A 15,595-nucleotide genomic window follows, 5' to 3' on the forward strand; every position below is an offset into this window, starting at 1 on the left:
GAATTTTTGTCATATGAACATCAAATACGTTCCACAAAATGTAATCAAAGTCATATTCCCAATTGGAAATTGATAAATACGTTCCACAAGTTTCTATGTTTTCAATTTTCGAGTTTTAAACCCAGGAAGGTTTAAAAAAAATTCTATTAAGATTCTCATCAAATGAAAATCAAATACGTTCCACAAGATGTAATAAGGTTCATATTTCAATTTGCTAGATTAATTTCTGGCTTTAAGAGAAAAACAATACGATCAAATACGATTCTTTTGATATGACAATAATTTTTGTAAACTCTGCATAAATATCAATCAATCACAAAATTCCTAAGGGAAATCAAAAAAACTCCAATAACTACATATATATAAAAAAATAAAAGAAAACCTGTTGAACCAATAAATGAAAATGACAAACTGGAAAGCGAAAACAAATCTATTTAAAGATTTTTTTGGGGAACTCTGGAGATAAAATAGAATTGTAATCTGTCAAGTTTTCTCAGGTGTCCTTTTTCATCTGAAGGATTGAATTTGAGTAGGAAGATTAATAATTTCCATTAATATGTCATTCTCTCTCCTTTTTGTATTCTTGTTAACTTGAGCCCTTTTTTTCATTTTTGTTGTCTCATAGGAAAAGAGCAAAAAAAAAAAAACGAATTTCAACTCGTGTCTACTTCTTTAAAGAAAATAATAATCATCTCTGGCGTTTAGAATTTCCTAAAACCTATTTTTTTTATTTGTTCTTATTTCTACCGCACGTGTCTCCTTCGATTTCGATTTTATTACGCATTTTTTTTTTCTTTCATTGAATAATTTATCATAGAACAGGATCTTCATGATTTGATTGAATCAATAAGAAGATTGTACAATCTTTGAAGTATGTAAGTAAAGGAACCTCGATATAATGACGTAAAAAAAAGAGGTTGATATTTTTTTTTTTTTTTTTTTGAGTTTCAATTTACAATAAGGAAATACTTGACACGCCTTATGTTTGTGATTTCAAAAGGAAGATAAAAAGTGAATGAAGAAATTACTACACTTCCTTCTTTTGTGGTAAGTATTTCATTCGGAAAGGATAGGTATGAGTTTTTTTGTTCGTTTTTTTTTTTTGTCTTACCAAAATAAGCCCCTCTGAGGAAAGAATAATATTATGTTATTGAACACATTTATCTGAACAACCCTAAATTTAAAAATGTAAATTGATAATTTTAAAGCCATTAATAGAACCTCAAACATGGGGGTAAATTAATCTAAAATTTAATTGGGGATACCAAGAAATTTAGGAATGTATATGTATATGCCACAATCTTGGCTTAGGAAAGATTACAAAAATGGTGTACCACAGGGTTGGCTTTTGGGGCCCTTAATATTTTTTTTTTTAATATTTATATTAGGTCACTATGATAGGCAGAGAATAGGTAGGTAAGTCTTTTTTTGACGACCAGAAGAAATAGTGTGCATAATAACACTTCGTGGAACGGATTCAGCTTAATTGACTTTTAAGAGCACAAAGTATAATAAAAGAAGATGTGAAAAACGTTACTTAAAGTCAACCGACTGCTTTTTTTAGATAAAAAACTAAAAAATTGGGACAATTATAGAAGGAAAACAGAAAGAAAGTCGATATTTTTAAGTTCCACCTTTGTTTTTTTGCCGTTTAAATTATTTTTTGTAAAAATGGCGCCCAACAAAATTTTTTCTTGATGATTTTTTAATATTTATTTAGTAAAAATCCAGTCATTTGGTCATTTTGCCAATTAAATTGTAATAAAAGACATTTTTGTAACAACAAGAAGATATTAAGAAAAAAAAAATGTAAAAATGGCGCCCAACGAAAGTTTCTTTGGGCTTTATGACTCCGTTTCTAGAACCTTTTGAGTTTTAGTCAGTTAAAATTTCATGAAAAGAGTTGTTTATCTTGAAAAATCTTGTTTTTCTTACAAGGTTGCCACTTCATAGAATTGCCACCCAAAGTTTATTATTTTTTGTCCCAAATAAATTCAAAAAGATCCAAAAAATAAAACATAATGATACACATTTCTATGAATTAATTGATAAAAATCATTTCCCAGATGTTTTCAATTTACATTCACTTCCAAATAGTACAAACTAGTATTTTGTAATCCTTTCTCTAGAACAGACCACAGACTTTGTCGTCGGTATTGTCTTTGCCGACAGATAATAATCCCATTTAACCAATAATTATCTTATAACCAGAAGCACAGATCTAGAGCAACCAAATAATGCTCTCCATCCCTTTTTGTGTTTTAACATGGTCTGGGCTATAGAAACCACAATTATTAATCCCCCAACACAATAACAACATCACAATTATAATTATTTATTAATATCTCAAAAAAAAAAAATGTTTGCTATCCAATAATTTAAATTTTAATAATAGACTTCAAGTTGAAAAAAAAAAAATAAAAACAAAAATTAAAAAACAAACTCACCTGTGGCAATTGTTCATTTAAACTGGAATAACTTGACGCCCGCGATGGGGTTCTTTGGATTTCCGATGGTGGCTCTGGGCTACCACATATCGATGACGAACATGATGTCGATGAACGTAAAGATACAGAATCTGAGCGATTCCTTAGAGGAGATATTTGTACGTGTTTTAACATCTAGAAATAAAAAAGAGAGAGAAAATAAAATATAAAATCATTTATTTAACTAATGCATCTTTAAAACATGCACATCTGTCAGATATCAATAACTACAAGCTGTCATTTGCAATTAACCAGTCAAATGCAGTCATAGTGCAATTATAAACATACAACAGGTGCATGGCTATGAGCTAATGTGAACTCGTGTGTGCCTATCTGTCTGCAAAATTATTTCCATTTCCACTCGCAAAGCTTATAAACAATTCATTGCTTTGACATTTTGTGCAGTGTCTATATGTCAGTTGGTGGCAAACGCAATGATTCTGACAGTTGTGTAAAAACTATCAATAATTATGGAACTAAGGTACTCGAGTGGGTTGTATGTTGTTGATGTTTTTTTGTTAATGATGAGTAACAGAAAAGACAGGCAGAAGATCAAGTGAAGATAAAGCAGGAGACTGATAGAAGACAGACAGAAGACAGACAGAAGACAGACAGAAGACAGACAGAAGACAAACAGAAGACAGACAGAAGACAGACAGAGCACAGACAGAACACAGACAGAAGACAGACAGAAGACAGACAGAAGACAGACAGAAGACAGACAGAAGACAGACAGAAGACAGACAGAAGACAGACAGAAGACAGACAGAAGACAGACAGAAGACAGACAGAAGACAGACAGAAGACAGACAGAAGACAGACAGAAGACAGACAGAAGACAGACAGAAGACAGACAGAAGACAGACAGAAGACAGACAGAAGACAGACAGAAGACAGACAGAAGACATACAGAAGACAGACAGACGACAGACAGAAGACAGGCAGAAGACAGACAGAAGACAGACAGAAGACAGACAGAAGACAGACAGAAGACAGACAGAAGACAGACAGAAGACAGACAGAAGACAGACAGAAGACAGACAGAAGACAGACAGAAGACAGACAGAAGACAGACAGAAGACAGACAGAAGACAGACAGAAGACAGACAGAAGACAGACAGAAGACAGACAGAAGACAGACAGAAGACAGACAGAAGACAGACAGAAGACAGACAGAAGACAGACAGAAGACAGACAGAAGACAGACAGACAAATAACAGACAAATAACAGACGAATAACAGACAAATAACAGACAAATAACATACAAATAACAGACAAATAACAAACAAACAACAGACAAATAACATAGAAATAACAGACAAATAACATACAAATAACAGACAAATAACAAACAAATAACAGACAAACATCAGACACATAACAGACAAACATCAGACGAACTACTGGACAAAAAAACAGGCAAAATTGAAGATTGTACAAAACCAAAACTTGTCCTTAAAAGTAGTTAACTTTATCACAATTTAAAATTATGTTTGTCCATGACAGAATCTAACGTCAAAAATGTCAGAAAATTGTTGTGTTCGACGTGTTGTTGTCTATTATCTCTCTCTCTCTCTCGATATTATGACAACTATACTTTCCAGCCTTAGAGAAAATCCACTACGTCACGCGGTAAGTATTTTTGAGCTAATGGCTTATGTCACATGAATTGTTTGCACAAACGACCGGAAGCTATAATACAAAATGCATAAACCTCTGCACACCTACGAGAGATAGAGAAGAGACATTTCCACTACAAATATATTGTAGCCATTAAGTCTATCGCAGAGTCATCAACAAAATCAAACGACTAACTCTATCATTCTCGTTCGTCCAGAAGGGAATTAACTTATAATAATAAATCCTAAACCAAACAACAACAACAACAATTTATGTGGACTGACTACAAGGGAATACGGATGTGGAATAACTTAATTTTTTCTACGTGAGTTGTGGATATTTCTAGGGGAATTTGTGTGGAGGGAGAGAAGATGGTTTAGGAGGAAGTTAGAAACTATTACAAATTTATTTATTCATATTTTGTGTTCTTTTACATTTTTAATGAAAATATGAATTTATTACTGTTTTATTGGAATTTATTATTAAATGGAATAAAATAGTGATGACTATGGAAATGTGGATGCTAAGTGATTTTTGGTGTTTTGCTTGATTATACTTCTTTGAATTTACTTTGAAAGAAGGGGACGTGATTTTCTTCGGGAGTTTGGAATTAATAGGAATTAAATGAAGGAATATGGGGGTAACAATTTAAGAGCTATTAGTGATACTTGTTTGTTGTTGATTGTGTTCTCGTGAGAGCTAAATGATTTTGAGAGACAATTTATGATAGTGTAGTAGAAGAATATTTAGACAGATAAATGTAAACAAATTCCTAAGTTAAAGCATCTGGAGGTACTTATGAAAAAAAAAAGTAAATTCCTATAACAGATGGCTCAGAAGTGAGATGTTAAACAAAAAATTAAAGTTGGTGAAGACTAAAAAGCCCAAATTTATAAATTTAACTACGTTCCACAAATGTTAGCTTTAATTTTCGGTGCCAAATATTGGAAAAATTAGGCAATTATTTTAGTTATCATTGCTTAGGTTGATATTGCTCTGCAGTTATATAAGGCAAATATGTTCCACACTTCTTTACTTCCTTACTATAATTTAATTCATTTTCAATCTTTTACAATATTTTAGTCTTATAAACATAAAGCCATAATAGGTAAAAATTTGTATATATACATAAATTCGTTCGGGTGAAAAATTTCCCATTACGTTCCACAGATTCTTTCATCAAAAAAAGTTATTTTTTAAGCTTTACATTCTTGAATGCAGTTATGAACTTTTTCCTTTAAATAGTCATTGGCAACATGGCTCATTTCACGCTGTGGAAGGTATTTTTTCATAAAAGTTAAGTCCTAGAAATTAAATTAAGTTATTTCTCTGTGGAACTTAGGCCCAATTTATTCACTCTCCATTAAATTTAAAGTCGCCATTAAAAATGGGAAATTTTAAAATTCGTATGCGATTTGATAGATTTTAAATTTTTAATGGTGCCTTTAAATTTAATGGAGAGTGAATAAATTGGGCCTTAAAATTGAAATGTAGTTAAATTTTATCATATCAATGTTGAATACGTTCCACATACATTTCTTTTATTTATTTATTTTCATTATGAAAGCCAAAGGAATAAAATCTAAAGTAGAATATATCAGAATTTCTGCCAAAATTCAAGATGTCGAACATAAAATTATTTTTGCGAATTAGTCCAGACCACTTTGATAACTGAATAAATTTTACAAGTAATCAATAAAAATTAATTTGTTTTGAAATGGAACATTAGCACAACTGCGAAAGGTAGTTTTATGAATCTTAAATCAAAGTTCGTCTAAGATTTTCTTTAAATCATTTATTTTTCCAATTCCGAGCTTATAAGAAACTTATGTATTTTCCAAGAAACCTGCGTTCCACAACATTTTATAAGCCAATAAAAGCATATTCTCAGAATTTGAATGAGTAACAGATGACATAAAGTACTAGAATAAAGCGAGATAGTAGATTAAATTAAGTTATTTTTAATAAATATAAATATTTAAATAATATAGGCCACAAGGCAGAACCTCATGGTATTCCATTTAAAATCACTTTTGTAATTTTAAGGTAATTTGAAAAATCACTAATTTTAAAAATGTCTTGACTGTCTTAAATGCCTAAGTTTTTCTAAGATAAGTAGATATCGTCGGCCTCATAAGGAAACCTCGTAACTAACAAAATCAAAATTTTTCAGGAGAGACAAAAGAGTACAGAGACAGAGACAACAGAGTAGTTGGGGAGTAAAGTGCTTTACAAAATTTGAATTTAAGTCTATTTAGAGTTTTCGGAATGACTTCAAATTTTCTGGGTAGCTCCGCTGATATATTTTCTAAAAAATGACATTCAAAAGTCATTTTCGAAAAAAGGTGGAGTTACGAGGTTTCCTTATGAGACCGACGATATGTAACTTTGAGCTGTCAAAATATCTCAGGAATTCTGTTTGAAAATAGCCCACTTGAGAAATATCTTAAAGGAAAAAAAAAAATAGCTACGGGCCTGCTTAAAGACAATTCCGATGAAGGTAAATTATATTGAGTTTAAAGATAAGTCCTTTACCTTTAAATGCTTAAGCACTTTGCCTTACCTCTAACTTAAGTTCAAAACAAATTTATAATAAACTACATCCATATGGATCAATACACTCCTTAAAATTCCATTAACCATCACGACTGCCAAGTGCACAATCAACATAATTTTCATTAAACCACTTAACTTATAACACTCGAAAATTGTATTCAAAACAAAAAAAAAAAAAAAATACCCAAAATAACTTAAAATGGCTTGAGGCTAATAAAATAATTACATTTCTCTCTATAAAGCGTCTTTGTCCATTATTACCACCGAAAATAAACTCCAAAATTGAACTTATAACCCCTTCAAAAAATGTTTGCCCACCCTGACACACCACTCATGCATTTTATTTTTATCTAAATCCATTTTAATGGCTCTAGCTTGGCTATGGTATCTATTACATTGAATGAAGAATTTTCTAAACCCTCTCTCGACTCGAATAATAAAGCACCATGTGTCGGATATTTTGGTTTAAAACCTTATGGGGATCTCCCTTACTTATGATGTCATTATCATATTTTAAAACCCTCTCTCTCTCGCTTATTCGGCGAATGAAATTCAAATCACGGATGCATTTCAAAAATATACCCAAAATTAATAGGGATAGTAGAGGGGCGACAAAAATTTTCTAAAACTCAACCACGCGCGGAAAATCATCAAAGTCATCATCAACAGCCAGCAAAAACATCATCAACATCGTCATTATCATCATCATCATCGTGTCACTAACCAACCAACCAACATGATGCGCAGAACTTGCCTCAAAATTGGGGTTACTCTGCTGAGTTCGGTTTGATGTAGCTCATGCTGAATATCTGGCTACTGCTGTTTCGGTTGGATTCGGGATGGTCAATTTATGTGGAATATAATGCAATCCATGGCCAAAAGGGACACGGATAGGGTTTGAATGTGTGTGTATGGCAAAAATCTATAAAACTCGACCGCAATGTCATTTGTGGTAGACAATTATTAGGATTGTCTCTTCTAGAAATGGAAAACTAAAACCACTGAAAAGGATAGTTACGCGTTGTGCTCCCGTAAAGCTTTACGTGGTCAATGGTCAGGTTTAGTATATTTTTTTTCCAACAGGGACGGATTTCATCGGAAGGGATATTGTAAGGGGCTCTAAATCAAAACTTAGAAAAAGAATTAACTTTCGAAAAATCTAATAATTATAATCATTTTGGAAACTGTCGACATCATCAAGGCCGAATTCATAAGACTAAAGGGGGCCCAACTCATCGATTCAAATAAATCAGAAAAAATAGTTATATTCTGCTTCCATAATACATTAGCTAAATGGGTTCTGCTTGAATTATACAACACATACCTAAGTAAATATTTAAGTATTTTATTCTTTTTACAGGGGCGGATTGACATCAGTTAAAAAAAAAAAAATCAATATTTAATAAAGAAGAAATCAATGGATCATTTTTATCACCTTTTTGTCGTCTTTGAGGGAAAATTTTGTGCATTGGGTTATCCTAATATTTTAATCTATAACTTATACACAGGCCCGGATTAGGTATAGAAAAAAATTAATAAAATAAGGGCCCATTATTATCTCCACATCTTTTTGCGAATAATATGTAAGTTGGGCTTTCTTAATGCTCTATATTTGAATTTAGATATGTGTTGATTTAAACTAGCAAGTCTTGCTTGTTATTCAGGGCCCCCATTAAATTAAATCCAAATTTAAAAACTCCAGATTTATAAATAAAGTCTGTGAAAAAGCATTTAATAAAGGGCCCCTTTAAAAAAAAAAAAAACAGTCGCCCTCATTACATGCCTGTTTTGTCTACATGAATAATCCGTCCCTGGACATTTGTGTTTTAGTCTACTATAGTGTTTCTCTCCTATCAACCTCTGCATGTTGATTTGTAGTTTTGCTGATGCTACCACTTGCTACTGTATGGAACATTAATTGCACAACACAGAGAGAATCTACTACAATTAGACAACACCACAGAGATGGGGTAATACACTACACATACAAAGTAGAATAAAAAATCCAGCCCAAAATTGTTTGTTCCGGTACGGAAGTTGGAATTAGTGACATGTGACTTTGGGGATTTCGTGCGCGATGGTTAATGGAAAAAAAAAAGAAGTAAAATCAACTCTTTTTTATTTTCTGGTGAAAAAATAATAGATATTGGACACAATATCGAGGGAAACCAAAAAACCGAAGGGTGTCTCGGCTTAATGCATCACTGGATAGAACAATTGTTGAATATGAATATTTTGTTTCTTTGTGCCATGCATATCCGGGAGAGGTTAATTTTTCTGATGGATTGGAATTTCACAGGAAGTTGGTTTAGTGTTATTGAATCTTGAATTTCTTGAAAAAAAAAGCAAACAAAAAACAAAGCAATGCAATTTAAAACCAAAGTCAAAGTATCTATGTTTCTTTTATTCACTCAAAGTTCTCACACCCATATCAAAACCCGCATAAAAACACTAGAAAACGTAAAGGTATTTGCAGAATGTTGGACATCATGGACAAAAAAAAAGAAAAAGACCAAAGTAAAGAAGGGAGATTCGGTTCGCTGCACTCCTTGAACCAATTAGCATATAAGGCACATAGCTGGATGGAGTTTAAAAAAAGATACATGTTTCTATTTATTTTTTTATCTTCTCACCTCGAACTTGACATATGAAAAAAAAAAAAAAATTCAGACTAAAATGAAAAAAAAAAAATTAAATATTCACTAAATGCAAAAAAATTTAGAATTCATAACACGTCCTTAATTTTTTTTTTTTTAAACCTTTTTACTCACTTGTATCTGTCTACCTGTCACAATAAAGGTGAGTGATGTATCATCATCGTTGTCATCCTAGGGTAAACTCTGTATAAATACATAAGTTTTTTTTTTTTTTTGCAGTGAATGATCTGCCTACTTGTTATCCTTTGTGTGTTAACAAACATTTAACATTTAAATTTGTGATTTTGAGCGCAACACGCAAAATACTTGTATATCTTTTGTATGATTACCTTGGATTAACAAAATATACCTATAAGGTTCAAAAAAGTAAGTATTTATTGATTCAAGGATAATTTTACACAAAAGAGGGATGAAAATCATTCACTTTCAAATATCTACCCTTAAAACCAATTCTGGTTCATCTTAAGACTTAATGACAAAAAAAGGTACTTGATATAGACGCTTTCGATTGTAAGTATGTCTTTTAAACAAATTAAGGGTATTTTTGACTTAAGCGTAAGACCCAATTTTTCTTACAATCCTACTTTTAGTAACCCTTTTCTACAGCAAAACTCTTTTATTTATTTTTATTATATTTGTGTTATTAAGTGGGTATTTCATTTTATCTGGTTATTTATTTACCCATTTAAGAAAAATATCTTTCTTTATAATAAAAAACATGAGATGCACAATTTCATTTTGAATGGGTAAAGAATTATGGCATCCTAAGAGTTAGGGGTAGATTTTTATTAGTTAAATTTTTCCCCATCAGTAGGTTCAAATTTAAAAACCCAAGCTGGATGCCTACTTTTCAAATGAGGAAAAGAAAAAAAGTAAAAAGATAGAATAAACATGTTAAATCCAAGTTTTTTTTTAACTTTTTGAGAGAAAGGGTATTTTTTGTTCTATTAAGTGTGTTAATTGAAAGACCCTTTCTTTCTTACAAACCTACTTTGAACAATGATTTCTATGGCAAAATTCTTATATTTGTTTATATTAGGTGCATTTGTCTTATTAAGTGGGTACTTCATTATACCCCGCTTTTTATTTACCCATTTACAAAAACAAGGTTACTTTACAAAACAAAATTAGAGATGTACATTTTATTTTCAAATGGGTACAAAATTATCGAGATAAGAGTATACCATTCCCATTTAAAATGATTTTTGCCATCAATCGTCAAAGTACAAATTATATGATTTCAATTTCAATAAATAGCTTAAAATTTCTCCATCTTATTTATTCATAAAATAAATCAAGAAATAGCTGAAGACAACGAGTAGATGGATTTTTACACAGAGAAAAATATGACCCGCTAAAAATTAACAGATTGCCATATTGTTTTACCTTCCATACATTTCATAAGGAAATCTTATTAAAATCAACGATTAATAAGGTTTTTTTAAGGAGATTTCTTATTATTTTTATAGAGAAAATCTTATTAAAATTTGACTGAAAAGTTGATTTTTTTTGCAACTTAGCACTAGAACAAAAATCGCGATCAATATTTTCATTAAAGGTTGGTTCAGGTGGTAAGGTGGGCGACTAATGATTTGAAGTCTCCAGTTCGATTCCCAGCCTGGTCATCGTTTTTTTTTTATTTTTTTGCAGATTTTAAAACAATAAGGAAAACCCGATTGTTTTAATAAGGTTTCCTTCTTGGATGAAAACCATAGAGAAATCTTATTGTTTTTGTTCTATTTTATGTGGTCTATTTTTCTCTGTGTAAGTGTTAACTAGAAAATGCTCCTTTAAATAAAGAAATATCTTTAAAAAAAGAAGAGAAGAAATTGAGTCACTTTAGAGTGAGGATCTTCCCAATATATATAGATAAGGCCACTTAGATGCACCTGCTTTATATTGTGAAATAAGAAACTTCAAACGATTTCCCATAGTTACAGTGTCTAACGTTTATAAAATGGGTATATGACAGAGAAGAGAGGAAGTATTGTGCATCTTTCAACAGCATCCTCGAGTATCCTTTTTGAATAGATAGTATTTTTTTTTTTATTTCCACAACCATCTGCAATCTACTACTATCTTCTCATTGCAAAGGAAAAACTCTGCGCTTCAGTTTTCATTCAGAACAAAAGAAAAATCTGCTGTGGAAAGAACTCTTTGCAGAAACACATGGTTTTTTTTTTTTTTAATTTTTTATTCATCCTCACAGAGCTAGAAAAAGAAAATCAAAGCAGCATCAGACAAGTGACAAGAAAAAAGGAACAAAAAAAATCATAGGGAAAAAAATAATATTCGCCTGAGGAAATTCTCCATCTATGAAATGAGTATGTGTGCAACAACTGTAACTTGCATCATAAACTAAAGTCGTATTTTAAAAGGAAATACAATTTTTTTTTTTTCTACAATTTTCCATTTGAATACCTTCCACATCTTGTCCTCATCATATCATTTTTTATATTGATGACATTATTCTTATGAAAAAAACAAACACACATCCTCTTTCATATTTATTTGTGTGTGTGTGTGTGTGTAAAGTCTATCTTCATAACCGGATGTGTTAAAATAAAAAATCTGGTTAAAGGTTGTGTGTACGCATTCCTAGAATGAAAAATTCCTTGCTAGTTCTTTTCGTGATTGAATTTTTATTTCCTGAGCTCAAAAAGAACAACTTGATGCTCGCGTGCAAATGATTAAACTGCTTCGGTAAAAGGTAATTACTTATAAGAATATCACTGGAAATAGTAGTTAACCGGTGCGGTGTAAGTATGTTGGTTGTCGCCGCTCAAACATCCGGAAGGAGGTTGTAAAGCAGACAGAAGCTTTGAGTAAAAGGCAGGTACCTGCCTTCCACTGACAGTTTATTGAGCCAAAGAATGTTGGTAATTAAGTTTAAGTCTTTATAGTACCGGAAGATGCAGAGGAAAATGAGAAATAGATCGCTACACAGGAAAAGGATGTGTTCTTGATATAGGAGAAAAAAAACTTGTTCTAAATTCAGTAGAAAATTCGTGGAAAACATTACATTAAACTTTGTCATTATTCTTGAATTATTATTTCCTAAGGAATATTATAGAATGGATATGCATATTTTTGAGGCAAAAAATTGGGTAAAAAGCGTTTAATAGACTTTTGAGGGTAAAACCCGAAGATAAATGCTAAATTGAGTAAAAACAAGACTGTGGAATGTGAGAAAGAAAAAATCATCCAAACAAATGTATTATGGAAAATTAAAAATTTTGTGGAACGTAAGTTTTTTTTTTTCCATACAAAAATTCCATACCTTAAAAAATTTATTGTTAAATTAGAAAAAAAAAAACAATAAAAAAAAAACAAGTTTATGATGGAAAATTAAATATTTTGTGGAACGTAAGTTTTATTGTTATGATTTTACATACAAAAATTCCATAACTTAAAAAAAAAAATTATTGTGAAAATATAAAAACAATAAATAACTTAATAAATTAAATCATAAATAAAAATACTCTCATAAGTTCACACCACCCCGAGCACCATTCCACATTCAAACAAGTTAAACCCTTTAAGTTTAAACTCACGCTACCAAATTGTTTAACTATGCACTATAACCAACTATATTATATCCTGAGAGAATTATATCTTTTGCTCCCATCTAGCTGTTCGCATAATAATAATTATTATTATCTTAACTTCTTTTTTTTTTTTGACGGGAATTTTTTCTCACGGCTCGTAAATGCGCTAATTTAAATTGTGTGCCGTTCAACGTTCGGTATTAAAACGTGAACGGGAGCTGAACATACAGTAGAATTGATGTTTTTCTCTTTCTTTGCACTCTGGGTATGAGCATTCTGCATAGTAAAAAAAAAAAAAAAATCAAATTGTATCTGAATCTCTATTTTTCATTGCATGTCATACTATTTATCATTGGATCTGTCTCAGTTTTTTTCTCCTTTGTATTATGTATTTTATGTAATTATCACAAAAAAAAAAAAAAGAAATTATAATGCGCTCTTCAAGTCGATTATTTGCATCACATTAATACTTTTCAAAAAGGAATTTTATGATACCGGAGGCGCGTGAGAAAAGTGCAAGAACATGAAAATTTGTATCTACTGTTTTTTTTTTCTTTTGTTTTAACATACAAATTGGAGATTTAGCTTTCAGTGAATTTTATGAAAAGGATACAAGAGTTTAAATGTTTCGAAAAGGAGCGATTTAAGGCTAGTATTGGATTTCGAAGGAAAATGAAGTTTTAGCAATAGGTTCCACAAAATTTAAATCCCATTTAATGTTGTCGGTTTGGTTTTTGACTGTAAGTTTTGGTATAAACATTCTTCAAGGGGGTATTTACAAGACTACAATTTTTTTTTAAGAAGGACTAAAATTTTGGAAAAAAAAATAGAAGATTGTGGAACCTATTATTATTATTTTCTTTTTATAATATTTAAAATTGGAATTCTTGATGTCAAGAAAATCACAGTAAAACAAATCCGGTAGAAAGATGTAAAAATATTTTTTTTTTTTTTCATTTTACTTTTTGGGGATAGACAAATAAACACGTTCCACAACCGGCTACATGCCATGAAGCTAGTTTCTGACCAAAGCAAACCAAATTCTTGAACTATTATTTCCTTAAGAGTAAAGAGAATGAATAGAAATATTTTTTAGTCAAAAAATTGGGTAAACATTTCTTTTACCTAATCGTTTAAAAGACTGTGGTATGGATACGTTCCACAATATGGCACTGCGAACGAGATTTTTTTTTGTCAGGGTAAAATCCGAAGAGAAAAGGTTACTTATGAAAAACCAGACTGTGGAATGTGAGAAAGAAAAAAATTATCCAAAAAAGTGTACCTATGATGTAAAATTAAATATTGTGTGGTACGTAAGTTTTATTGTAAAGATTTTCCATACAATAATTAAAATGGAAAAGTAGTAAGGAAAGGAAACAAAACTCGAAATAGAGAAAAATTAATAAGTTCCACCTACTTTAAATTTACTTTAAAATATTTGCCTTTATAATATTTAAAACAAACTTTTACCCGCTTAGTAGAAAATTAATTTTTTGACCATTTTATCTCTAACCCACATAATAAGAAGAAGATATTCTGATTCGATACCATTTTGGCTATTCAAAAATATATGCATAAAATCGCTACCAACTTGATATGGGGTAATTGCCTAACTGGGAACCAGATGGGTACAAAAAAAAAAACAAAAAAAAGTTTCACCTTAAAAATCAAAGGTTAATAATGTCCCCATATCGCCCAAAGAACTTAACGTATTTTCACATCCTTTCACCTTTTTTTCTTTTAAGGATATTATATCACAAAAAGCTTATTTTATGCTTCAATGCTCAACTTAAACACTGTCTCCTCCATTATCCATTATTTATACAAGCTTCTTGAATCAGATATACAATTTTTTTTTTCAATTAAGGGCTTAAACCATAGAAGTCACTTCCCACAATACAAAAAAAAACCACAGAAACAGGAAAAAAAAAACATTTAAAAAACTGCACCTGTTCACACGCTCCTTCAAAGCTTGTTCTTTTATTTGATTTTGAACTCTCCCAAACAAGTAAAGAAAAAAATAAACAAGTAAGTGTAGGTATCTTCTTACCAACAACATCCATCCAATTTACGAATCTTATTACCCAAAAAAAAAAAAGTTACTAACCTACCAAACTATATAGTGTCCTTAAAAGCAACTACTTTTGAACTACATTCACTCAATTACCCATTTTTGTTAACTCGTACTGTGTTGCACTTCCTTTTTCTTCTTCATTCATTTTCTTCTTCTGTCAACTTCTCAATGTCAATGTTTGTCTTTTTCATTGCACTAAAAATTTCCGTTACACATTTTTTTGGGTATTTTTTTTTCTACCAAAAAGAACCAAAAAAAAAACTTAAACTTGTTTGCAAATTAATCAGTGCCAAGTCCTTTGTACAAAAAAAAAAAAAACAAAATGGATGAAGATACATTAGTTTGTCGACTTGAAGCATAACAAAAATAGAACTTAAACTTTACCCAATTTATTTCCCACACAAAAATTCTGTGAGAAAATGTTGACAAGTTTACAAGAAGAGTGTTTTTAAAGGAAGAAGCCACTTTCGATATACAAGTTTAAAAGGACATGAGGAGAAAATAATTCTCCAATGAAAGAACATCTACTAACAACTTTAAGAAGTTTTCGTTTTATAATTTTCTTCACATAAATCATTTTGGTTTGCAGAATTTTGCGTATAATTGAATTTAAATTTAAATTTTAAGACAAAATGTTCGACTTGCTGGATGTT

The 15,595-nt window shown here is 30.7% G+C and overlaps 1 protein-coding gene across 1 annotated transcript in view; it reads right to left on the reverse strand.

Annotated features, from left to right (window-relative positions):
- LOC129916601 (uncharacterized protein DDB_G0271670) overlaps window positions 1-15,595 on the reverse strand; it is a 54,641-nt gene that overhangs the window by 14,980 nt on the left and 24,066 nt on the right. Inside the window, exon 2 of the mRNA XM_055996633.1 lies at window positions 2,448-2,621. Coding sequence (XP_055852608.1) covers window positions 2,448-2,621 — 174 coding nt within the window. The remainder of the gene's footprint in view (window positions 1-2,447; window positions 2,622-15,595) is intronic.

This window comes from Episyrphus balteatus, chromosome 3 (assembly GCF_945859705.1).
Source record: "Episyrphus balteatus chromosome 3, idEpiBalt1.1, whole genome shotgun sequence".
Classification (NCBI taxonomy): Eukaryota; Metazoa; Arthropoda; class Insecta; order Diptera; family Syrphidae; genus Episyrphus; species Episyrphus balteatus.